This window comes from Propithecus coquereli, unplaced genomic scaffold, assembly GCF_000956105.1.
Source record: "Propithecus coquereli isolate 6110/MARCELLA unplaced genomic scaffold, Pcoq_1.0 Scaffold515, whole genome shotgun sequence".
Lineage (NCBI taxonomy): Eukaryota > Metazoa > Chordata > Mammalia > Primates > Indriidae > Propithecus > Propithecus coquereli.
The window spans coordinates 733897-758092 of record NW_012151008.1 but is presented as its reverse complement, the minus strand read 5'-3'; the positions used below and the strand labels follow the sequence as shown (position 1 = coordinate 758092).

Here is a 24196-nt window from a genome sequence, read left to right as displayed (position 1 = left end):
AGAGTCCTGCCCCAGAACAGGTGAGTGGGCTCCTCGGGGCTCCTGCCGGACGCTGGGAGATGACGGCCGTGGTGTCCTGTCTCGTCCTCTAGCCCAGTTTGCCCAGCTGGCCCAGCTGAGCCCCCAGGAGCGTCTGAGCCGGGAGACGGCCCTCCAGCAGAAGCAGGTGTCCCTGGAGGCCTGGCTGCAGCGCGAGGCCCAGACGCTGCAGCAGTACCGCGTGGTGAGTGGGCTGCCGGTCCCTCCTCCCAGGCATGGAGCGCCCCGTCCTGAGTCTCTGGGGACCCGACAGAGGGATAGAGCCAGGACGAGAGCGGGACCCAGGAGAGCAGGGGTCCAGATCCGTGTTTCCTGGGGGGCGTGTGAGGGGGAGCAGGTCAGGGGAGGCCTGGGCCCCGGGCCCTGCAGAGTTGTGTGAGGGAGCCCAGCAGGGCCTGCTGTCCCCACCTGTCTGCAGGAGCTGGCCGAGAAGCACCAGAAGACCCTGCAGCTGCTGCGGAAGCAGCAGACCATCATTCTGGACGACGAGCTGATCCAGTGGAAGCGGCGGCAGCAGCTGGCCGGGAACGGCGGGCCCCCCGAGGGCAGCCTGGACGTGCTGCAGTCCTGGTAATGGGCATGGGGCGGGGGCTCGTGGGGCAGGGGCGGGGGGGTGGCACCAGCTGCTTCCTCCTGCTGCGCTGGCACGTGCAGCAGGCCCCCTCTGCCTTGTGACGGCTCTTATTTCACCATTGGGCCTGGTTCCTGATACAGACCTTGGTCCCCCATCAGTGCCACCTCCCCCAGGAGGGGAGTCACTGTCCTGGGGAACGGGGCAGGGCTGGCGTGTGCAGAGTGTGGCTTGAGCTGGTTGGACTTAAGTCAGGGTCACTCTTCTGTGTATTTCTCTGCACTTCTGGAAGGCAGGGAGCTCTGCTCTGCGCCAGTGGGTAGGAGGCGCGGGAAAAGCACAACACCTAGTGCTGGGTGAGGGTGGAGCTGTGTCTTGGGGGTTCTGCCCAGGCTGGGAGCCTCCCAGGCTCCCGGCCTGGGGTCTGGAGGAGAAGCCATCGTCCTCCTGCTGGCCTTGCGGCTCTCGTGCAGGTGTGAGAAGTTGGCCGAGATCATCTGGCAGAACCGGCAGCAGATCCGCAGGGCTGAGCACCTCTGCCAGCAGCTGCCCATCCCCGGGCCAGTGGAGGAGATGCTGGCCGAGGTCAATGCCACCATCACAGACATCATCTCAGCCCTGGTGACCAGGTGACTGCTGCCTCTCGGCCATACCCAGCAGGGCAGGGCCAGCTCCCGTCGCGGCGGTTAGGGGGTGTGGGGTCAGCAGGGCTTTCTGGCCCAGGAGCTCTGCTTCCCTCTTGCCTCTCTGCCTCGCGCCCCTGCCCGCTCCTTCTCCAGTTGCTGTGGCTTCTGGCGCCACCCTTGCCCAGTGTGTATTGTGGACACTACAAGAGGTCCCCTCAGGCCCTGCAGCCCCTGCCAGCTGCTGAGTCCCTGTGCCTCCCCCTCCCCACCATGTCCTGCCTCCCAGGGAGCAGTGCTGTGCCACGTGCTGTTCCTTCACTTGCTGAGCCCGTGGGAGGCAGCCCCCGCCCCCAACACACAGAGGGCCCTGGAGCCCTTTCCCTGAGCCAGCGTCTCACGGTCCATGTGGTCACTGTGTCCCCGCAGCACGTTCATCATCGAGAAGCAGCCCCCTCAGGTCCTGAAGACCCAGACCAAGTTCGCCGCCACCGTGCGCCTGCTGGTGGGCGGGAAGCTGAATGTGCACATGAACCCCCCGCAGGTGAAGGCCACCATCATCAGCGAGCAGCAGGCCAAGTCCCTGCTCAAGAACGAGAACACCCGCAAGTAATTGTGCCTCTCCCTCCCACTGCCTGCCTCTCCCCAAGCTCGGGTTTGGGGATTGCTTCTATTCTGTAGCTGTTGGGGTCCTATGCAGTTGGGGACAGTCCTGCCTCCCTCCCTTTTGTCCTTTGTCCCGGGATATAGACATGTTCATGTCTCCCTAGTTTACTCTGTTCCTGTACATAGATGCTCCCCAACTTACAATTTGGTTACATCCTGATAAACCCATTGTAAGCTGAAAATATCGTAAGTCAAAACCGCATTTAGGACACCTAAACACGCAACATCATGGCTTAGCCTCGCCTTAAATGTGCTTAGAACACTTACATTAACCTACAGTTGGGCAAAGTCATCTGGGAACATAGTCGCCTGCAGGGTATCGGTTGTTTGCCTGGCGATCACACAGCCCAGTGGAGCTGCGGCTCGCTGCCACCGCCTGGCATCAGAGAGAGTATCGTTCCTATTTCTGCTGAGTGGCCTTCGCGCCACAGTAAAATTGAAAAATTGTAAGTGGGTTCGTCATACATCAAGGACACAGGGTTTACTACACTCCTCCTCCTCAGAAGCCTTCCCCAGGCCTTGCCTGTGCTCTGCACATAGTAGGTCAGTAAGTATTTTGCCGCTTAATGGTCCAGTACCTGTGCTAAGTGGAGGGGACGCAACTGTGATCCCAACAGAGCTTGACTGTCTCCTTGCCCAAGCTGTGGACTAGCAGAGCAGGCGGCTGACAGTGAGAAACGAGTACTGGGGTAGCCGTGTGACCAGGGAGATGCACAGGGCACGCGGAGGGCGTCATGGGGCAGGAATGAAAAGAGGATGGTTAGTCTCAGGCTGCCAGCTCAATGGAGGTAGCTAGTGACAAGGGGCGGAGAGAACATGTGCCATGACCTGAGGGAGGAATACAGAGAAAGAATCTAGTGGCCAGAGAAGGGGCTGGAGGGGTCCAGGGTCAGGGCAGGTGTCCCGCAAAGTATGCAGTGGATGAATGAGTGAGTGAGTGAATGAGCGATGTGGGAGACTTGACTTTGTCATCCAATTAAAAATGTTTACTGAGTGCTTGCCACGCGGTCTGGGGATACAATGAGGAAGAAGATGAACAAGGCTCCCACTCTCTTAGAGCCTGCATTTTAGCTGGGGAGAAAGACAATAATGCACTTTGAAAAATAAGGCGGCACCAACAAGTGATAAACTCTAGAAATAAAATTAAAACATGCTGAGTGTGGTGGCTCACACCTGTAATCCTAGTACTCTGGGAGGCCGAGGCGGGAGGATCGCTTGAGCCCAGGAGTTTGAGGTTGCTGTGAGCTAGGCTGACGCCACGGCACTCTAGCCAAGGCAACAGGGTGAGACTCTGTATCAAAAAGAAAGAAAGAAAATTAAAATAGGGTGCTATCCTGGCATCTGGATGTGTGTTCGGGGCTGGGTTGGTGGAGGCTGGCATGGTGAGCAACAGCAGGTAGGTGCACAAGGGGGCTGTTTCTGAGGGGATCTCTGAGCTGAGACCCGAAGGAGGAAAAGTTCGGGAGTGTTTGGGGTGACAGAAAGAACAAGTGCAAAGGTCCTGAGGTAGGCACCAAGCTTCGCCTGTTCAGCAGACAGCCAAGGCCAGTGTGGTTTGCGTGTCCACACTGAGGGGAGAGGAGCTCAGTGAGGCCAGGAAGGTGGGCAGGGGTTGATCATGGGGGTCCTCGTAGGCTGTGGCTAAGACTTTTATTTTAAGTGAACCAGAAGCTACCAGAAGTCTCCAGAGGCCCCACATTAATCTCAGTGCCGAAGGAATTTCAGGCTAATGACAGAGATCCAGACTTTACCATTGGAGACCTGGTCTTGGGTACTCTCAGGACGATGGGCAGAGAGACACTGAGGAATGTTCTTGGGGGTGGAGGGCACGGGCTGCTGGCAGGGCTGACCAGAGGAAAGACCCCAGCCCAAGGCACGGAGGGGACCCTGCTCCTGGCCCGGACCCACGTGGAGCTGGGCCTCCCCCGTCCTCTGCAGCGAGTGCAGCGGGGAGATCCTGAACAACTGCTGCGTGATGGAGTATCACCAAGCCACGGGCACCCTCAGCGCCCACTTCAGGAACATGGTGAGGACAGCGCCTAGCCCTGCAGGGAAGGTCTGCCCAGAGCGGAGTCCTTGTAAGCCGCCGCCATCTCCCTGTCCCCCTCTGACCTCCCGCTCTGCAGTCGCTGAAGAGGATCAAGCGTGCTGACCGGCGGGGCGCGGAGTCCGTGACAGAGGAGAAGTTCACTGTCCTGTTTGAGTCTCAGTTCAGTGTTGGCAGCAATGAGCTTGTGTTCCAGGTCAAGGTGAGTGTCCCCGCCCCCAGCCCTTCCATCCCTGCAGGTCACCCAGAGAGGTGAAGGGGTCTGTCTGGGGCCACCTGGCTGGTTTGGGGAGGCCAGAGAGCTGTGAGTCCTCACGTGCGTCTCCGGCCAGTGACCCCGTGATGCTGAGAAACCCTCTTTAACTCTGCGGGTACCTGTGTGCTAAGTTGTCGCCTGGGACTAGCCCACACAATTCAGGCAAAGGGCTCAGAAGAAATAGGTTGTATTTTTTTGTTTGCTTGTGCCTAGGTTTGTTGGGAGGGGCTTGTGGTGGGCACTGCGGGTGAGGCAGGGGGGTTGGTGTCTTGCCTAAGCGGAGGGCAGATGGTGGTCATACCCCCTCAACTCTCATTCCCTTCACTCCTGTAGACTCTGTCCCTACCAGTGGTTGTCATCGTCCACGGCAGCCAGGACCACAATGCCACGGCCACCGTGCTGTGGGACAACGCCTTTGCTGAGCCGGTGAGGCCCTCGGGACCCCCACCTCAGCCCCCCAGGCCCCAGGACTCTCCTGGGGTCAGCCCCACCCCTGGGCCCCTACTGAGTGGTTGTTCCCCACCCAGGCCAGACCAGACCTAAGGTGAGCCGGGAAGGGCGCCTGCCTTCGGGCGTGTCATCGGGCTCTGCCTGGGTTGCAGGTTTCTGGACTGGAGTCTCTGGGGTCTGGGGGCCTGGTCTTTGGGCCCTGGTCTCGGATCTTCCTTCGGCTGTGGCTGGGGTCCCCGGTCTCTAGCCTGCATGCTCAGCCCTCCTCTGCCCCACCCCCACTTCCTTTCCCCTGTGTTTGTGTCGCCTTTCTGGATCTTTCTCAGTCCCCCGTCTCTTGGTGTCTGTGTATCTCCTGTGTGTGCACGTGCGTGTGTAAACATTACTAACTCCCTGCATCTGCCTTTTTCCCCATTCTCCCTCCCTCTCAGGGCAGGGTGCCATTCGCCGTGCCTGACAAAGTGCTGTGGCCGCAGCTGTGTGAGGCGCTCAACATGAAATTCAAGGCCGAAGTGCAGAGCAACCGGGGCCTGACCAAGGAGAACCTCGTGTTCCTGGCGCAGAAACTGTTCAACAACAGCAGCAGCCACCTCGAGGACTACAGCAACATGTCCGTGTCCTGGTCCCAGTTCAACAGGGTGAGGAGCCCGGGCCCTCAGCTGCCCGCCCTGGCTCATGGGGTCCTGTCACTGCCCTGCCTCACAGGTTACTGCCCGGGGCTAGCACCCCACCCTCTCCCACCACCAGGAGAAACGGGGGCTCATAGACCCCAGAAATGCAGGTGGGGGCTGCTCAGCCGTGAGAGCCAGAGCAGGATGACGGAAGAACCCAGAGCCCAGGGAGTCAGGATCTGCGGGTTCTAGTCCTAGACCTGTTCACTGATCTGCCAAGCCCCTTCCTTCCTTCCTTCCTCTGTGCCTCTGTTTCCCCATCTGTAAAATGAGGGGAGGGGGCAGGAATGACTCTGGAGGTCCCATCCTCACACCTCCCACTCCTACCCGTGGGCTTGTCTTGGGCGCCTGTGTCTAGGAGTGAGGTGAGGTTATTCTCTGGGCCCCAAGGACACGAGTTTGTGGAATGCCAGAGTGTGGGGGCCAGTAGGGGTGAGGAATTAGAAGGCTGGGTGGGGACAAGAGGGCACTGCATTTCCTGGGCCCCCTGTGACCCGGGACAGCAGCCCTGACTCGGGGTTTCCCGGGGGCCCTCAGGAGAACTTGCCAGGCTGGAACTACACCTTCTGGCAGTGGTTCGACGGGGTGATGGAGGTGCTGAAGAAGCACCACAAACCCCACTGGAATGACGGGTGAGGAACGGGCACCATGGGGGCCAAGAGGCCAGCCTTGGCTTGGGAACAGTGGCTGCTGGCCCAGCAGTGACACTCAATGCTCTGTGCACCAGGGCCATCCTCGGTTTTGTCAATAAGCAGCAGGCCCATGACCTGCTCATCAACAAGCCTGATGGGACCTTCTTGCTGCGCTTCAGCGACTCAGAAATTGGGGGCATCACTATTGCCTGGAAGTTTGACTCCCGTGAGTGCCCGTTTTGTCCACGTGCAGCCCCAGGGCCCTGGCTCCCGTCCCCTTGCTCCGCACCCTCCCTCCCTCAGGCCTGCGTTCTCACAAGGTGCCCACCGGGAAAGCTGGGGGCTGGGCTCGGTGTGGGAGGAGTGTTGCTTGGAAATGTATTCCCTTTCTATCATTTTCCATTTGGGAGAACGTAAAATCGCCACCCCGTAGACTCCAGAGCTCCTGGGCGAGTCCTCCGGCAGCTTCGTGCCCTCTCCTCTGCCACGACCAGCCCTGTCTGTGTCTACTCGCCCAGGTGCCGAGTAGAATGTTCGTGCAGCGCAGGCTGGTAACAGCCCGGATTTCTCCCAAGTCGGCCTGAAACCCCCACAACCTTGGCCCTCCTGCTGGCAGTGGTTGTGGGAATGAAGTTGTCCTTTTCGCAGCGGACCGCAACCTGTGGAACCTGAAACCGTTCACCACTCGGGATTTCTCCATCAGGTCCCTGGCTGACCGGCTGGGGGACCTGAGCTATCTCATCTACGTGTTTCCCGACCGCCCCAAGGATGAGGTCTTCTCCAAGTACTACACTCCTGTGCTCGGTGGGTCCCACCCCAGGGCCCTGCTGCCTGGTCCCCCTGGGTCTCCCCCAGCCCATAGACGGAGCCCGTGGTCTGGGCAGGGGGGTTCCCTGGGAAGAGCCCAGGGGCTGTTCCCCCTGTGGGTTTTGGCCCATGGGATCGTGGAGAGGGTTTGAGGGCTCTCAGTTGAGGAGAGGGAAAGTGAAACCCATCCCAGCTCGCTTGTGGGCAAAGGGAAAGCTGCGTGGATTCTCACTTCTGCACCCTCGCAGGGAGCCGGGCAGCGCCTGGACAGTTCACGCCCAGTCCCTGCTCTGCTCCCACCTGAGCCGGCTGCCGTCTCCACTCCCCACCCTCAAACCTCCCCCCAAGTTGAGTGTGAGATGAAAGGGGCATAGGTTTTTCCTCTTCAGCCTGTCCCAGACCCATTGGTTGGGTTTGCTTCTAGTTCGGCAGGGGTCAGGGCAGGGAGAGAGCGAGCAAATGGCCAGAATAGGAACCAGGGGTAGGACTGGCATTGAAGCCGGGGTCTCGGGGACCCTCAGACTGGATCCATCAGCAGGTGTTTTTTGAGAGTCCTTGGGAAATGTCATCCCTGCTGAGGCCCCAGGGTGGTGTTGGCAGGAGGCAGACTGCAGAGGGGTGGGCTTCCACCCCACCTGGGACTTCCCAGAGAGTTTGGTTCTCACCACCGTTCTCCCTTTGGCAGGTAAAGCAGGTGACGGATACGTGAAGCCACAGATCAAGCAAGTGGTCCCTGAGTAAGTGTCCAGGGCCCGGCTCTGGCTCTCCGCCCGCCTGTCTTCTCCCCAGACACTGCCGTCTCTCCTGTTCCTGGGCCCCCACATTCCAATCCCCCACCCCAGGAAACCTGACTCGGCCCCAGGGAGGGACCTAGGCTTGGTTGTGCTGTGGCCAGTACCCAGGGCCCAGTCCTGCAGCCAGAGCCCCAGGGCCGAGTGGGGCACTTCATCCCCTACACCCCGAGAAAGACATAAAGATGCCCCCCAACGCCCTCCCCTGCCCTCCCAGGTCAGCACCCCCTGCCCTCCCTGGTGGCTGAGGCTCTGTCCTGCTTCCTCCTGCAGGTTTGTGAACGTGTCTGCAGACGCCGGGGCCAGCGCCACGTACATGGACCATGCGCCCTCCCCATCTGTGTGCCCCCAGCCTCACTATAACATGTACCCACCGAAGTAGGTGGTGTTCTCATGGGGGTCCGCAGGGGTGGTGGGCAAAGGAATCTAGGGCTCCTCTAGGTCTGAGCAAGGCCTGGGTGCTGGGAGAGCAAGATGAGCCAGGAAAACACAGAGAGCATTTTGAAGCTAGACATTGCAGGAGCCGGTCCTCACTACAGTGCTGACCAGCTGGGTGACCTTAGGAGAATTATTGGGCCTTTCTGATGCTCAGTGTCCTCATCTGTAAAATGAGGCAGGAACACCTACCTCATGAGATGGGGTGAGGATTACATGAGACGGTGCAGGTAAAGCATTCGGACAGGGAGGCTGTTGTGAGGGCCAGATACAGGCAGCTATAGGGTGCTTCTCCGTAAGAGTCAGGTGGGAATGGGGTAGAAAACAAATTCTGTGTCTTACTAGGGGTGGCCTGGGCTGCATGTCTGGGTGGCAGCAAACTCCAGTGGGACCACCAAGGCTTGGGAGTCACAAAGACCCAGATTCCAATCCTGATCCCACCACCTACAGCCAGGTGGCCCAGAGCAAGTTTCCTAACACGGCCAAGTCTCAATTTCCTCCTCTATAAAGTGGGGTGAATGCCTACATTACAGGTGGCTGTGATAATTGGAATACGGTGGTTATAGGCCCAGCCCGCTGTAGGTGCTTGGCGAATAGTGTGGTGCCTAGTTTAAGTGAATAGCATCGCAGGTAGGCAGGGCTCATTGGCCCAGCCACCTGGCTTTACAGATGAGGACAAGGAGAGAGGGGAAATGGATTCCCTAAGATCATTTGATGAGGTGTGAGTAGACTAGGGCGTCTCCCCAGGAGCCAGTGGCTGACTGCTACCCAGCTTGGGGTGGGGCTGGGGGCGTCTGGCCAGGACTAGTCCTGTTCTCATGAGACTGGCTTGAGTGGGGAGCAGGAGGGGCTGCCCCCCAGGGCTGGGGCTGCGAGACGTGCCAGCTGCCTTTGACATCCTTCTCTCTCTACCAGCCCTGACCCTGTCCTTGAGCAGGACGGAGAATTTGACCTGGACGAGAGCATGGATGTAGCGCGGCACGTGGAGGAGCTCTTGCGCCGACCCATAGACAATCTTGGCCCTCGCCTCTCCCCGCCTGCTGTTCTCTTCACTCCTGCCAGAGGCTCCCTCTCCTGAATGTTCGAATCCCACGCTTCCCTTGGGAAACGATATTCAATGTGGAGAGCTCATATTAATTGTGATTTTAGAATTGCTGTGCATACTGATGCCTTCGCAGGCAGCACGGGGATGCGTGCGCCTGTATGTGCTTGTGCACGAGGCGTGCCTGCCTTGCCTGCGCGGGCCTGGGTGTGTGCTGCAGCAGCAGCAGCAGCGGCCCATCTTCAGATCCAGGCATCCAGGAGCCGCTGGGTCTGTCTCCGTCGTGGAAGAGACTGAGCCTCTGTCACTGCGGGTGCTCAGTGCAGGCAAGCCTGTCCCTCCTGTTTCCATCCTCTGCTCGGCAGCTATCTGAACGAAATTATCCAAGAAGGGAAAGGAGACAGCGTCTCTAAGCTAAAGTCTCACTCCTGAGAAGCTTCGCCCTCCCAAGTGTATACTTGTCTATGTCTGTGCAGCTGTCCTCACGCACAAGTGTTGGTCTGATTGATTCTTTCCCTCAGGAGGGAGGTTGGGGCTCGTTTTTGAGTAATACTTTATACTTTAGTGAACGTGGACTCCAGACTTTCTGTGACCCCTCTGAGAGTTCGGCCCATGGTCATGCCCTTACCACGGTGGAGCTGGGTTGAGTGAAGGCGGTCTCGGCTGCTCTGAGTTTGTACTTGGCCTCTTGTCCTTGAACCAGGAGGTTGGGCTTCAAGTCTGCCCCCAGAATTTCCACCTGGATCCCCTCCCCTCCCATCAGGCCTGACCTTCTTTCTTTGCCTTTTTGTTTGCAACCTTGCTTTTTGGAGAGGAGGAAAGGACTCGTCTAGGACATGGTGGGTGAACAGGGGACCTGGGACTTGCAGAGCTGATCCCCTCCCTCCTGGAAAAAAAACTGCAGCAAGAGACAAGTGGCCAGGCAGCCACTTGCTGCGTGCCTGCGGAATCTGGAGTGAGGGCTAAAAGCTGGTCTCGCTGGGCTCCCCTGGGAGGTGGGACCTGGAAGAGGCCTCCGCTGTTGCATAACGGGCTGTGGTCTGAGGCGGCCTTGCTCCCAGCCCCACACCCTCCCTCTGAGGCGGTGCGGCCCACAGCCAGGGGCAGCTGACCCGAGTCCCAGGCTTAAACATCTCTGAAGGGAGGTGGGGATGTGGAGAGGGAGTCTTTTGTAGTTTGTACAAAGACCACACATTTGTGTAAGTGTTTTTGAATAAAATGTTTTTTTCATAAATCTGCTGCTGTGGCTCCTGGTTTGGGGAGCTGGTAGAACTGGGGATCCCTGGAGCTGGAGTCGTTTTGTTCCGCCCCTCCTGTGTGGCTGACGGTGTCAACTTTTAGCCTGAAGTTACAACTCTGCTCCCTTTTCTCTGGTTTTAAGGGTGCCAACCACCCCTGGAATACTGTCAGTGCTTCTCAGAAGGCGAAGGCACTAGGCTGGGGGCCATATATTCCCAAGAAAGCAGGGAACTCGAGGTTTTTCAGGAAAAGATGGGGCAGGAACCCCTGGGGAGGGAGCCCTGGGGCCGGGCAGGACTGTGGTCCGGCCTCCCCTCAGTAGCTACCGCTGTAAGCGGCCTCAAAGCTGGGGGCTGAGGACCAGCGCCAAGATGGCTCTCCACCCTCTGGGGCCGGGCAGCTGTGAGAACCAGCAGCAGTCCCGCCCTCCCTGGCCTCTTCCAGGGACCAGCAGGTGGCACCATCCAGCAGCTGCTGTGTTTTCAAACAGCTGACCCTGAGGGAGGCCGGGTGGAGGCAGGAGGACGGGTCTCTCATTTGGACACCCTGGCGCCAAGCTGCAGCTAGTCCGGGGTGTCCCTGGGGACCTCGGGGTGAGGGGCTGGGGAGTGAGGCCCCGCGGGCAGGTTTCTTCCGTGCTGGAGGAGGGCAGGGGCCCGGGGCTGGCGGGGTGGTGGGTGGCAGGGAGGGAAGCGGGCGCCCGCAGCACTAATCTCCGCTTCCATCTCTGCTCTCTGCGAGGGAAGGCGCTTGCTCGAAGGCGAAGGCGCTCGCGTCTGAGGCAGCGCCGGTCTCCATGGCGCTGGCTAGAGGGCAGGGGGTGGGGAGAAGCTGAGCTGAAGTAGCTGAAGTAGCTGAGGTCGCAGCCCGCTTCCCTGAATTATCGCTGCCCACCGCCCAGGGGCCCATGGCGACCAGCCGGTGAAATGTCTACGTGCTGTCCCCACTGTGAACTGAAGTGATAAAGGCACCAACTGTGGAAGGGGAGGCACTGGGGCCTGGGGTGGGAGTATCTACACCCCAGCCCCCTTAGGTAGCTTATCTGACTCCAGACAGGACACAGCAGCTCTGGATGGGAGGGGCGAGGGAAGCCTCCACTGACACTGTTGGCCCTGAACTATGACCCCTTGCTCCTCCAGGTACCAGGCTGGTGGCTGACATAAGAGGGGGGGCCTGCGTCAGCTCAGGAATGAGGCGCTAAGGCAGCGTCTCCTCTCAAGACCCTTTCTGCTCCTATCCCTGCCCGACCCATGTGTGAGGTCCCCTCAGAACTTGAAGGGGAAAAGGGAGCCACCACCAGCCAGACAGAGCTGCCATGCTATCAGATGGTTCCTATATAACTTTTATTTCTAGAAATTAAAGTAGATACAGCAATATACAAAAAAAACAAAAACACAATAATATAAATTTTTACACTATGAAGTATACATTGGAATTTGAATGCAGTGGCCAGGACAGCAGCTTACAAACCACCTCATAGGTAGGTTAAGCGATCCACGGGAATGCCTCGACCTGGCGGGGGTGGAGAGAAAGCGGACAGGTCCTGAGGACCCTGTTCTTTAAGGGAGGGAAACAAGTCTCAGCTCCTCTCAGAACGTTTGCTACAATCAGAGTTAAAACCAGATATACATGCTACCTACAGCTGTGAACTTGACAGTGTCTGCTCCGGAGAAGCCCAAACCCTTGCCCTAGATCCCTGTGACTTAAACCCAGTGGTAAGCCCAAGTCTCACCTTTCTAGATACGCTCTCAGCTCACGAGTTAAGCTTATCATGTACTAAAGAGCGTTGCTGGAGAAGGGAGAACTCCGTGTCACACATCAACCCTTTCCAGGCAGCAGGACAGGGATGGCCATGGGGAACCCTGTTGGTCTTAGAGAGAAGGTCCTCTCCTCCCTAATTCAGAAACTAGCTAATTTGGGTCTAACTAATAGAATTCCATGGAAATTCTGATCAACTGAGGCAAAGTAGTTTTGTGTGGCCAAATCTAGCCATGCCTCTGGGTCAGAGAGGCCAACCTATCACATGCTAAGTGTTCCAAAATACATGGTAAAGGTGAGCTGAGTGGCTGAGGCACAGACCATGTGGAAGGTCATAGGTGGTTCTGCCTCACCTGGAGGGCCCCTGTGGGAAGGAGACAGTCACCAGCCTCGGGGGGAGGCCGGGTGTACACTCCTACATGAGGGGAGACCTCGGGTTTACAGTGAGCTTTACCCTGCATTGGCCAAGCGAAGGGGCAATTACAGGTGCTGCTGGGAATCACCAAGAAACTGGGGTAAGAACTGTATTCCCTGAGCTCAACTAGACACTTCGCTGGGGCCCCATAGTCTGAGTCACGTTCGACCTACAACTCTCTCCCTCTTCTTTCATGAGGTCCTGAGATCGGGATTCCCAAAGCAATAGGACAAGGGATCTTTAGACACTAGAAGGCTCCATGCCACTCGCACGGTCAGGCAGCCTGAGGGGGAAGGAAGCAGAATCATCCTGGCCCTGGTAAGGCACCCACAGAAACCGCCCAGGCTCTGAACCAGGAGCCGAAGTCCACGGAAGAAGGGAGTAAGTAAGGTGTCGGCACCCTCTGCCCAGCCTTACCCACCAAAAGGCCAACATGTTATGGGGAAAATAAAAATATGTTTATAAAAAAAGGCTAAAATGCTTAGGTTCTCCCCAAACCTTCCTATTTCAATACCGAAGCCCAGGCTGCAGCTTCAGATGTCTTTTTAGGGTTTAATCTGAAGCCCATCTCAGGAATTACATAAATTATCAGCCTTAAGAAAGCTGAATGCTTAAAGCACCAAGGAGGCTGTTAACTGAGTTTTCTTAAATACAGAAAGGCTACGCTGATACAATGTTTTTTGCCCTTTAATTACTCTCATTTTTTAATTTAAAAAGAAACCTAGGGCTTAGATAGTCCTATCTTCTATTTGGATGTTAGCAAGGTTAAAAGTGCAATGCCAGGAGTATGTAGCTACAGGCAGCCTGTGGCGTTAGCTTACAGAAACAGGCAGAAGGATGCCACTGGCACCAGGAGGCACTTGTCTGACAACAACAACACAAAGCTGCTGAGAAAGGAGGGCAAGGGAACAAAAAACACAAGACATTTCCTTTTCCCCCTCAGCCACCCCCTTCCACATCCCCTGATCACGGTCTCAGCACATTCTTATTTGCATTTAGATAAAAGCGTATCACCCACATTCACTCATTTCTCTATTTTAAAAAGTGCCCAGATTGCTCAAAGATAGCAGAAGTAGGAGATAAAAAAAAAAAAAAATCTGGAACCACAAAGTGAGGAGTCTCAGATGATCTGGGGTTTGGCTGTGTAAGGGGTGGCGGAACACAGGTAGGCGCCTCGGTCCTAGCTCTCTGCAGCTTCCGTTCTCAGCTCCTCACATGGGGGAGGTAGCGCACTCCGAGGTCAACTCCATGTCAAATGTGAGGGACTCTGGAGGGACAGACAGGGAAAGCCAGTTCAGTCGCCTGCCCTCTGCAGCTGGCCGGCACACCCGCAGCCCCTCAGAGGCCAGGGCTCAGGCCACGCTGCCGTCTAGTCTCCTGCCTGTTTAACACCACGGCCTCAAGCCACACACGGCTACTGACTTGAAAGGTGGCTCGTCCAAGCTGAAATGTGCTGTGGCTGTCAAAAGCCCAGTGGACTTCAAAGACTTCGTATGAAATGACAGTATGTTGGGTTTATTGGGTTAAATGTGTTGTGAAAATTAACCTATTTCTAATGTGGCTACTAGAACATTTACACTTACACACGTGGCATGCCTTCCATTTCTGTTGGACAGCGCTGCTCTAGAACCTCCTTCTACCGTTCTGGGTGACCAACTCTTGGCTCTGCACATGTGAGCACCACACAAAGGGGACTGACTTCCCTCGTAGGACAAACGTCTGCCAACCAAATACTTACCAAACTGCCCTCCTGCCGAGGGTTCAGCACCTTCACCATTATTTCCAAACTGCATCAATGAATCTAAAGTGCGGGGGGACATCGGCAGGTCAATGGTATTGCTGCAGGTCGTTCTGTAGGAAATGGGGAGCAGCACAGGAGGGGGAAGGGCAGGGTTGACAAGACACAATGGAGAAAAAAAAAAAAAGAACAAAACACACACACACAAGCCATCAAACTCTGGTCTCCAACGGAAAAATAAAAGCTCAAGCTTTTTAAACACACAAGGCCACTTTGAGTACTAAACATAGCCCAGGGGCTTCCAACCCTGCACAGGATAACTCTCACCCCCTGTCCTATTCCCAGGGATAACTGAGGACATTAGAAATGAAGGCAAAGTTGGGAAGGGAAGGACTTACGGGGTCACACAGATAAACTTGGTCTTCAGGTATGGGGCAGCACCTGGGAAGAAGAAAACGGGGCTTACTGACTGTGGTCTCCCTCTGAGTACAGGGCAGGAGGAAGCGGTCTGCCTCACCAGGGCTGACTTGAAACTCACTCTGTCCTTACACCAAGATTGTCTGGAAACCTCCATCTGCCCCACAGGGGTGCCCACCCTCATCATATACTGTTTGATGTCCTAGGCACTTGCAGTTTTGAAGTTCAATTCCTCCCACAAAGCTTTCCTGAGCTGCAGACACTTTTCAGCACACCCTTGTTCCACCTGAGCCTAAACTAATGTCACCCACGTGCTCATTCTTTCCCTAGATTATGCAAACGTTTAACCGCTTCCATGTGGTCTGAGGATTCTATTCTGGCCTGGTCGTATCTCTCAGGTAACTCCTGTGCATACAGGAGCCAAGCCTATGCAGCCTTTGCATGGTGTCCAGCACGGACACCAGCATCCCCGCGTCTTTAAGAGAACATGGAGGCTGCTGATGCTCGTGGTTCCAAAGCCGAGGGTTATACCTTCTATCAGCACTAACCTCCCTCTATCACTTTTTAGATGAGGGCATTAGAACCGCCTGGTTGGATAAATACATCAAATAAAAAGCACTCTCTATATGCAGGGAAGATGACTTTGTGGTACAGTATAATCCACTAGAGTAGGAGACAGGAGACCAGTATGTCTTCAATAGCTAAGAGACCAGGGGCAAGGAGCTTTCTCTCTCATGCATAAAATAAGAGGGAGGGGGAAGAAGGAGGCGCCAACTGTCTATGATCCCTGTCATTTATAATTCCTATTCTATAGCTAGAAATGTGAGGACTAGAATAAATAAATTTTAGACCCTGAATGCTTGCACCAAGAGGTCAAGGAGGCTTGGGGACATTGGCATGAAATCTGGGAATTCAAGTGAACAAACCACTTAGGAGGCAGGGGGCAGGATGGGTGGGCTGAGGGAAGTGCAGTCATGAAGCGTGGGGTTTGGGATCGAAAGCATGATGACCTGCGCATGCCTGTAGTCCCAGCTACCCAGGAGGCTGGGGCAGTAGGATCACTTGAGCCCAGGAGTTTGAGGTTGCTGTGAGCTAGGCTGACGCCACAGCACTCTAGCCCAGGCAAGAGAGTGAGACTCTGTCTCAAAAAAAATAAAAATAAAAATAAAAGAAAGTATGATGACCATCTGAGAAAAGGCATCGTGGAGCAGCTCTTGGACTGCCATCTGAGGTGATTTTTGGCTAAGAAACAGATTAAGTCAGTGCAAAATCCAAAGGAACTACTGAGGCAAGGTTCTAGTTCTATAAATCCAACTGTTTTGGCCCAGACCTGGGGGGAGCTGATGCCCTAGACAAAAAAAGGGTTTAATTCTCCAGTGATGGAGATAGCTGAGAAAAATAGCTTCAGCCTGAGATGGGACAGGAGAAGCAAAGAAGAACTAAGGCTAAAAGGGGATTTATGTGTGGCTTCATGCAAGGTTGTAAATGTACTTCATCTCACTTGTACACGGCTCAGCATCTCCCCCTGAAGCTGTAAGGAAATACTGCGTGGGCTTGCGATGGAGAAGCAGGGCGGAGAGAAGAGTCCTGATGAGGGGATCTCTCTCTGAGACTCTCGGGCCGTAATACTCTTGCAGTGGAGATAGAGAAGAAAGGGTCGCAGGCTCATCTCCCTTTAGATTCCCGTGTTAACACAGGGCCCCTCAGCCGACCCCACTGCCAGGCTCACACCGAGCCCTCCACTGGGCAGGCAAACCACTCAAGTCATCAGTTCCTTTCTCGTGATTAGCGCCGTGCCCCTGGGAAAGCACTGATGTTTCCAGGCAAAAAGGACCTGGCCTCCCAGCCCACAGGAGGGGAGATGGTAATGGAGGATGCGGCCTCAGCCTGGGTGGGATCTTGAATGCAAAATTAGTCAGAACGACCAGCACTTGGACCTCAACGTCCCCTGCAGAAGGAACAAAAAGTAGTGTGGCAGGGGCTGATAAACAGATCTCCCAACCGAAGCACACGTGGACAGAGAGATAAGCAGCAGACAGGAAGTGAGAGCTACACTCTTCTAAGCGTGAACAAAACTCAGCACTAGAACAAAGGAGAAAGGAAAGTCAATTGTCAGTTAGCTCAAATTTCCTCTTTCAAGGCTCATTCTTTCCCCACCCCAAGAAATTCCTCGGAAGGAATTCCTTGGAAAAAGTGGGAGGGATGTTGGGTTGTGTGTGTGTGTGTGTGTGTGTGTGTGTGTGCACGCTATTTGGACAAAAACAGTTTTTTAAAAAGCAACTGGGGCAGAGAAGGATCACTTTAAAGAGCGCACCACTGGCTCTATGATTAAGAAAAGTTAACTAAAAAACAAAGAATGACAAATCAGAAACTCCTCATCAGGATTTGGACAGAGAACCCAGAGAGTCAAAGCAGCAAGTGCTGAATGGGAGCAGGTCGGGGCTGCCCCTCCACACTGAGGATAGCCCCAGAGATTGTAAGTTTAATGTAAAATAATTCATATATAACATATAAATACGCATCCTCTCACACGTTAAAAAATATCTTGCTGGGCACAGTGGCTTGTGCCTATAGTCCCAGCACTTTGGGAGGCCAAGGCAGGAGGATTGCTTGAGACCAGGATATTGAGACCAGCCTGGGCAACATAGTGAAATTCCATCTCTACAAAAAATTTAAAAATTAGCTGGATATGGTAGTGTGCACCTATAGTCCTAGCTATTCAGGAAGCTGAGGTAGGAGGATCCCTTGAGCCCCAGAGTTAAGGCTGCTGCGAGCTCTGATTGTGCCACTGCACTCTAGCCTGGGCGACAGATGCAGACCTTGTCTCAAAAAAAAAGAAATCTTATTTTCAATAGCTGCACATTCTAAATACCAACTCCACGCCCCTCCAGCCAGTCTTTCCCTTCAAACACAATGCTCCCCGACTCTAGTGTGAACCATGCTCCAACGGTGCTAACAATCATTTCCTCCAGAGAGCGTTCCTTCAGCTCACCTGACACCACATACACGGTTCAGTGAAGGGGGAAAGCACGCTGGACAGAGGTCTGGGTCTCACCCCTTGCAGCACTGTGCTAGCTGGGCATCCTGGTGCTAAGGAACCCTGTCCTCATCGTCTCCTCAGTGTCTTAAGCATGTTTGAGGTGTGTTTACTATTTCCCCCTTTAGACTCACGCACTCCTTGTGGGGCAGGACTAGTGACTGAGTCTTCTCTTCTCTCAAATCCCATTAGTCAACCCAAAAAGCACTCACTACAAAGTTCCTTCCCATTGGGAAGAATAAGGATTCCACAGGTTATGCAGTCTATCCCTGAAGGATCCTGCAATTTTCAACTTTTCCCAAGAATTAAATGCCAGGAACATGGAAAATCAACAACTACCTGGGTCAGCTTCAGGATGCTCCTGGCTCTCGGGCCGACAATATTTTCCGAATGCCTCCTCCTTAGGAATGTCGGGGTACAGATAGACCAGTGGAGACACGAGGATACTGGTAGCGTCCATGATCTTATAGCCCATGATGATTTCAGCAAATGACATGTTGTTCAGCTGCTGCTTGGTATATGGTTCCACCGACTGGATCTGGGTCTTACCTGTCATGCGATACAGGAAGGAAAGATGGCTGGGTAATCTCAGGGAAAACTGCTTTTATCTTGCCTCGACAGGGAAAGACTTAGGCCAGCCTGGCACTTGAAACCCTGGATATCCTTCCCAGTGGCCTGGCACCATAGAAACATCCAGGCTGCCTTCTAATTTAGAAGAGGCTATCCAGCTGGGTCACAGGCAACAAACTCGAAGATAACGACTTGCATAAGATATATTAACAGAGTAAGTAAGAAAGGGGATGAAGAATAAAAGCTAAACTGCAAATTTCTAGACAAACATCCACCACTGGAGCAAGCAAAACAAACTGGCAAACCAATCCTTCAGCTGCAAGAATTCACAGGAAAGAAGTCACCCCCAAGTCTGAGTGAGGCAGGGGAGCCGGAGGCCAAATCCTCCCACTAGGGGGCAGTAGGTGCTTGGAACTAGTAGCAGCCCTGAGGCTGCAGCACCAGCCGCCAGGTGGGGTGGGGGAGCCAAGCTTACCGCTGATGTCCTTCTCCACCCAGGTGAAGGTGACTCCTCCTTCTTTGCTGCTTTCACTGAATCTTAGCAGGAAGGTGCCTGGGGGCTTGGTGCTCAAGATGGCCCGCTCCCGATCCTTACTGATGAAGCCCATTATGTACCTGGAGCCAAAGCGGAGGAACAACACTGTTTGGGCAAACAGGGTTTTCCCCCCCGCTGCTGGCTTGCTGAGAGCGCGGGTGAGACTTGGTTACACCTGTGCGCAGTCTGCCAGACACAAGAGTTTCAACCTACCCTTCATTCCAAAGGGCGAGGATGTACTTTTTCACAAGGTCAATGATATTGTCCAGCCAGACCCAGAAGGAGAAGCCCTTGCCAGCCATGTTTTCCTGGAGAAAAGAATGATGAGAAAGCCAAGGCTACCGCTGCCCCAGCCCTTCCCTTCCTCGGGGCACAGCGCATCACCACAGTCCTCAGGCCCATCTACCTTCCAGCAGGTCCTACTGACCGCTGGACCAAGAGTTCAGGGCCTTCAAGCCCAGATCCCTCCCTGACAACCTTGCAGACTGCATTCTCACTCCCAAGAGGTGACCCCCAAGGATTTAACAAGATTTCTTACTTTGCAAAATTTAGCCCATGTGATCTGACACCCTGAATAGTTCACACCAGGTCCTGAAGGAAAAGAAAAGAATAGTGAATTTTCAGCTTTGAATCAAGATGGTATTTCTTAAAACAGAACACACAGGCATTTGTCCCACAATCGGCCATGACACCACTGGCTCTCATGTATGTGAAGGTCGCCCCCGTGTGTATGTCGTGTACAAACATACCCCCCACGCCCCAATCCCATCATATGCCCTGCCCACGTTTTATAGCACAGCAAAGGTAGTGGATGGTGCAGCGAGTCCCTCTGCTCTCCCCAGCCTCGTGGGGTGGGCTGGGAGCAGCAGCACACACTAGCAAGCTAATGGCTAGTGTTAGAAGGTAGTATTTGGTGGTGGCAGCTTTATTAGGACAAAGCTAATTATAGTCCAGGTAGAACATAAAACAGTCTACTACATTTTTTTCCCAGGGAAGGAAAATTTAAAACTAGCCTACAGTTTATTGAAGAAATGGACAGGGAATGTGAAGCCTTTAGCTCCACCTTCTAAAATGCACTTGAAAGATCTGAGGTTAGACAGAGTGGTAGCCTAGAAGGGCAAGGAAGACAGAGACCGGGAGAAAAGAAATCTGCCTCCCACCTCATATAAATGACCACTGGGGTGCAAACTGCCGCTGCGCCCTGCCTCCCCAACCTGACGCCTTGCTCAAGGCAGATGCTCAGGAAACATGGCCTGAATGAACAGCCCCACGGGCCAGATCCCTTTTCTGAGGGGGGTAGGAGGGAGGGGGGATAAAATGCAGACCCAAGAGTTTCTCCGCCAGCGTAGTCAACTGCTCAATGCTCAGCCCTCGCTTTGTAGTGGAGGAGAACTGCCAGCTCAGCACCTCGGCCACCTGGTCCCACGTTCCGATTGGGGGCTTGGTGAAAAAGTTCACGTTCTGTCGAGAATAACATATTTGCTCATTCAGATGAGAGATGGAGCTAACGACCTGCACTAGGTACCAAGAGATCATAAGAGGACGGGGCACTAACCTTGGGGTTGTTGGTCAGCATGTTATACCACAGGATTGACGCCCAGGCGTTTGGCATCTGACAGATGTTGGAGATCACCACAACTGGCAAGGAGTGGGTCTGTGGAGTCAGTGGGGAATGAGTCGGGGAGGCAAAGGGGCTGCCTCGAAAGTCTCTTCACCTATATCTTGCAGGGCTCGGAATAAAGGGACATAGCACCAACCACACCCGGTGCCAACTCTAGGCGAGAGTGTGACTGAGCCAGCTCAACATCCAGCATGGAGAGAATGCTGAACACCGGCCACAGGACGTGGGCTGCTATCTGATCATGAACGGTCACTTGCAAAGTCTGCCTTGCTCAAAGCTTGACCCAGGATTCATGGAGTCCCTATTTCTAAGACCCGGAAGGCATTCTCCAAGAATTGAAGCTGTATCTTCCCATGAAACAGAAAGGTCTCAGAAATCAAAGACTAAGATTCCTGCTTTTCCAGGAATATCTTAATTTAAAATTCAAGAAAGTTGGGAAAAGAGAACGTATAAATACCATGATCTTCTGTATATAAAAACATTGGCTGCTAAGACTCTTTTGCCCAAGCTTTATAAAGTCAGCCCTAATCAATTTCTAAATATAGATTTTCATCTTGAGTTTGCTGAAAGCTGAGTATACATGTATCTTCTAAGCACTATAGCAGGACTTTATTCTCAGATGAGATATCAAGAATTTTTTGGAGAAAAATAAGCAAAAATAAATACAGTACTTAGCAAACAGTAATCATTCCACCTTCTTTAGTAAAAATCCTGCCAGAAGTTTTTCTCCTGAGTCACCCTTGCACACAGACCCACGCTGATTCTGCTGCAGAACTCACCTCTAGGTCGATCTTGAGGCCTTGGTGATACACCTCAGTCTCAAAGGTGATCAGGTGCAGCTCCTCGGTCACAATTAGGGAGGCCTAGAGGAATGAAAAGGACTCTCTTCCTCAGAGAGGATGGCATTCGTTGCTAACAGCCACAGCTGAGGAAAGCTACACGCTACCGCCTTACTACAGCAAGAAGGGGAAGCCACCAGGTGGCCACAGACAAACTGCCAGGGACACACCATGGAGCACATGCTCTCTTCAACACTGAGACCTTCCAATGCTCTGATCATCAACCTAATCTTTTACTCAGTGTGTGTGATAATATTATATAGATCCAATAGGGTACTATAAAATGTGTAAGGCACAAAGAGTAACAATGAACACCTGTGAAACCACCACCTAGTTTAAAGAAGAAACTATTACCGCTGAAGTTCTCTGGGTGGCTTTCCCCAACCCTTTCCCTTTCCCTCCTCCCTTAGAAGTAACTGCTAATTGCAGCTGGGTATGGTCATGCAGGCCTGGGCCAGGAGTTCGAGACCAGGCTGGGCAAGACAGTGAGCCCTGTCTCAAAAAAAGAAAACAAACAGAGGTAACTGCTATTTTATCTTTTGGGTTTATCATTCCCTAGCTTTACCATATTTATTTGTCTAAACAATGTAGGTATTGTTCAGTTTGGGATGATTGTGAACCTTATACAATATGTATTCTCTTGTGACTCACTTTTCATACAATGGGAAATGAATCCATGTGGTTGTGTCTGCAATTTATCCCTTTTCACAGCCGCATAGTATTCTATTGCACGACTATACCACAAACCATTCTAGTGTTGATGGGTATTTATTTGGGTTGTATTCAGAGCTTACAATCAGGCTACTGTGACATTTTGTACATGTCTTCTGATACCCATGTGCAAAGATTTCTCTATTGTTAAATCCTGGGAATGGCACTGTGGTTTACAGGGTATGTTCATTTTTTATAATGCCAAATTATTTTCCAAAGTGACTGTAACAATTTCTATTCACATCAGCAATATAGAATCTTATTTTGAATAAGTTACCAATGAATTCTCAGAAATGGAATTCTAATTCCTTTTTAAAATACTTTTTCTGATTATAAAAGTCATACATTCTGCTTAAAATGCAAATATTACAGAGCGAGTATAGAGTAGCCTCAGATACTAACAGCAGCACTAATACATAAGCACTGTTTGGTGTATATACCTCCAGAATTTTTTAATACATGTATATGAATACATATAAACAGTGTAGTGCCTTTTTTAAACAAATATACTAAACAAATATTTTATATCTTGCTTTTTCTAAATCAACATGTCATATATTTTGCATATAGACCACTTCACTCTTTACTGTCGAGTATTATAAATTCAATTCTATTTTTTTTTAAAGGACTGCTACATTTTATAGAATAAGAATGGCTCGGGGGATAAACATCAGAAAAAGAACAGGTGTCACAATTTTTTTAAATGACTGATAACTAGTTTTGGGTCACATTTATCTATTAAAATTTATTCCTGATACTAAGAATCCAATAATCTGAATCAATGAAAGGCAGAAAATAAATAAGGGGCACAAAGAACAAGACAGGCTGTTTGTTTGTTTTAATGGTTAACAAGGTTTGTTGCTTTTAAACCTTCTATCGCACCTAAGTGAAAAAACGCCGAACAGCATCAGCTGGCAGAAGTTGGAAGGGGAATTTGGAAAGTCCCCGGCAAGGTGGAAAGCTCCTTTTCTGCCAAATGGGTGTGGATATCTACTCAGCAAGGGACTTTCCACTCCTCCTTAGAAAGGAGCTAACTCCCAGACAGTCATGGAAATGCTCCAAGCCAGAGATCTCCATGGCACACATAACTTCTGATCATGTCACTTTGGCTTTCTGAATGGCTACAGCTGAAATAGGCTGATGTCTCCAATTCTGGGCAATAAGAAGGGCTCTTTCTCTTTCTCCCCAGTTGGCTTTCATCCCCAACAAAACTTACGTCACAATTGGCTCGGCCCCCATTCCCACATCGTTGCTCCCTCAGGGTCTGTAAGAAAAGACAAAGCCGTCTGTCACGGTGAGACTTGCCCCTACCCTCCCCCCCTCTCAGGTGCCCTTCATGAAGGGGAGTCCAGGCTCCTCGTACATACCAAGTGCTTGAATTCTGCAGAGAGGCTGCCGTTGTTGGACTCTTCCATGTTCATCACTTTTGTGTTTGTGCCCAGAATGTTAAATTTCCGGGATCTGAATCACAGGAGAAAAACCAACCACATAAGTGACTGAGCGGCCAGAGGATAAAGTTAGATTAAATAGAACAAAAGGAAGCCTCCAGGCTGAATTTACTTACCCTCTGAGAGCTGCAACATCCCCAGAGTCTCTGTTAAGAACACAGACCATTGTTAATAAAATAGGTCCCATGTTTCTTCCAAAAGCCTACTTTGACTACCTGTTACTTACCGTCATGGAAAAACTCCTGTGCTCCTCGGAATTTCTTTAAACTGTTTTGTTACATTTTATATGTGTGACATAAAGTCCTATACATGCTTAAGTAGTAGGCACAGTTGGTTGTCTCCCCAGTACTTACTTTCCCCCTTCCTAACAGAACCTTGATTCTGCACCTGCAGGGAAATCCTGACCATTAAGTTCATCAGAACAGAGCATGCCACAGCAATGGTCCAGGGGTGAGGACACGACCTACATTGTCTCCATCAGACCAAAGAGAGGGAATTATACCCCAACTCAATTTAGATTCCATAGCTTCAGCTGAACATGTGCAAGGAAGCATATGGCCTTAACTGCTATACGCAACCATGGAGCAACCCAGAAGGGAACTGCAGAGTGCAGGTGACACTTATGAAAGCAGAGAAGAGAGAGAGACAGGAGATCCTGGGTCTGTGAGAACATCATTGAGTCACTGATTTCACCATCGTCAGGACCTTGCCCACACTCTGCATTCCCAGTTGCACTGGGTTTCATATTTCCTTATTATTTAAGCCACACTGGGTTTTCTGTAAAGGTTTGCTGTTACCCGTAACTAAGAGCACCCCCTCTGATATAGCTGGAAATATA

General features: G+C 52.7%; 2 protein-coding genes across 4 annotated transcripts in view; one reads left to right on the top strand and one right to left on the bottom strand.

The window, feature by feature from the left end:
• The window catches only part of LOC105820251 (signal transducer and activator of transcription 5A), an 18904-nt gene extending 9794 nt beyond the window's left edge, over nt 1-9110 (top strand). Inside the window, exons 6-19 of the mRNA XM_012656705.1 lie at nt 93-223; nt 458-609; nt 1084-1239; nt 1663-1842; nt 3838-3925; nt 4026-4148; nt 4536-4628; nt 5084-5290; nt 5861-5955; nt 6051-6181; nt 6604-6759; nt 7448-7499; nt 7827-7931; nt 8904-9110. Coding sequence (XP_012512159.1) covers nt 93-223; nt 458-609; nt 1084-1239; nt 1663-1842; nt 3838-3925; nt 4026-4148; nt 4536-4628; nt 5084-5290; nt 5861-5955; nt 6051-6181; nt 6604-6759; nt 7448-7499; nt 7827-7931; nt 8904-9066 — 1832 coding nt within the window. The 3' untranslated portion in view covers nt 9067-9110. The remainder of the gene's footprint in view (nt 1-92; nt 224-457; nt 610-1083; nt 1240-1662; nt 1843-3837; nt 3926-4025; nt 4149-4535; nt 4629-5083; nt 5291-5860; nt 5956-6050; nt 6182-6603; nt 6760-7447; nt 7500-7826; nt 7932-8903) is intronic.
• Nucleotides 9111-13111: 4001 nt separating this feature from the next.
• The window catches only part of STAT3 (signal transducer and activator of transcription 3 (acute-phase response factor)), a 21753-nt gene continuing 10668 nt past the window's right edge, over nt 13112-24196 (bottom strand). Inside the window, exons 10-22 of one of the 3 annotated variants that reach the window (XM_012656702.1) lie at nt 23475-23537; nt 23278-23371; nt 23127-23174; nt 21140-21223; nt 20295-20393; nt 20065-20200; nt 19278-19330; nt 18953-19047; nt 18680-18819; nt 17971-18183; nt 14579-14621; nt 14181-14293; nt 13112-13709 (exon numbers count right to left, since the gene is read on the bottom strand). In XM_012656702.1, coding sequence (XP_012512156.1) covers nt 13654-13709; nt 14181-14293; nt 14579-14621; nt 17971-18183; nt 18680-18819; nt 18953-19047; nt 19278-19330; nt 20065-20200; nt 20295-20393; nt 21140-21223; nt 23127-23174; nt 23278-23371; nt 23475-23537 — 1237 coding nt within the window. In that variant the 3' untranslated portion in view covers nt 13112-13653. The remainder of the gene's footprint in view (nt 13710-14180; nt 14294-14578; nt 14622-17970; nt 18184-18679; nt 18820-18952; nt 19048-19277; nt 19331-20064; nt 20201-20294; nt 20394-21139; nt 21224-23126; nt 23175-23277; nt 23372-23474; nt 23538-24196) is intronic. The other 2 variants (XM_012656704.1, XM_012656703.1) reach the window with 2 other exon arrangements.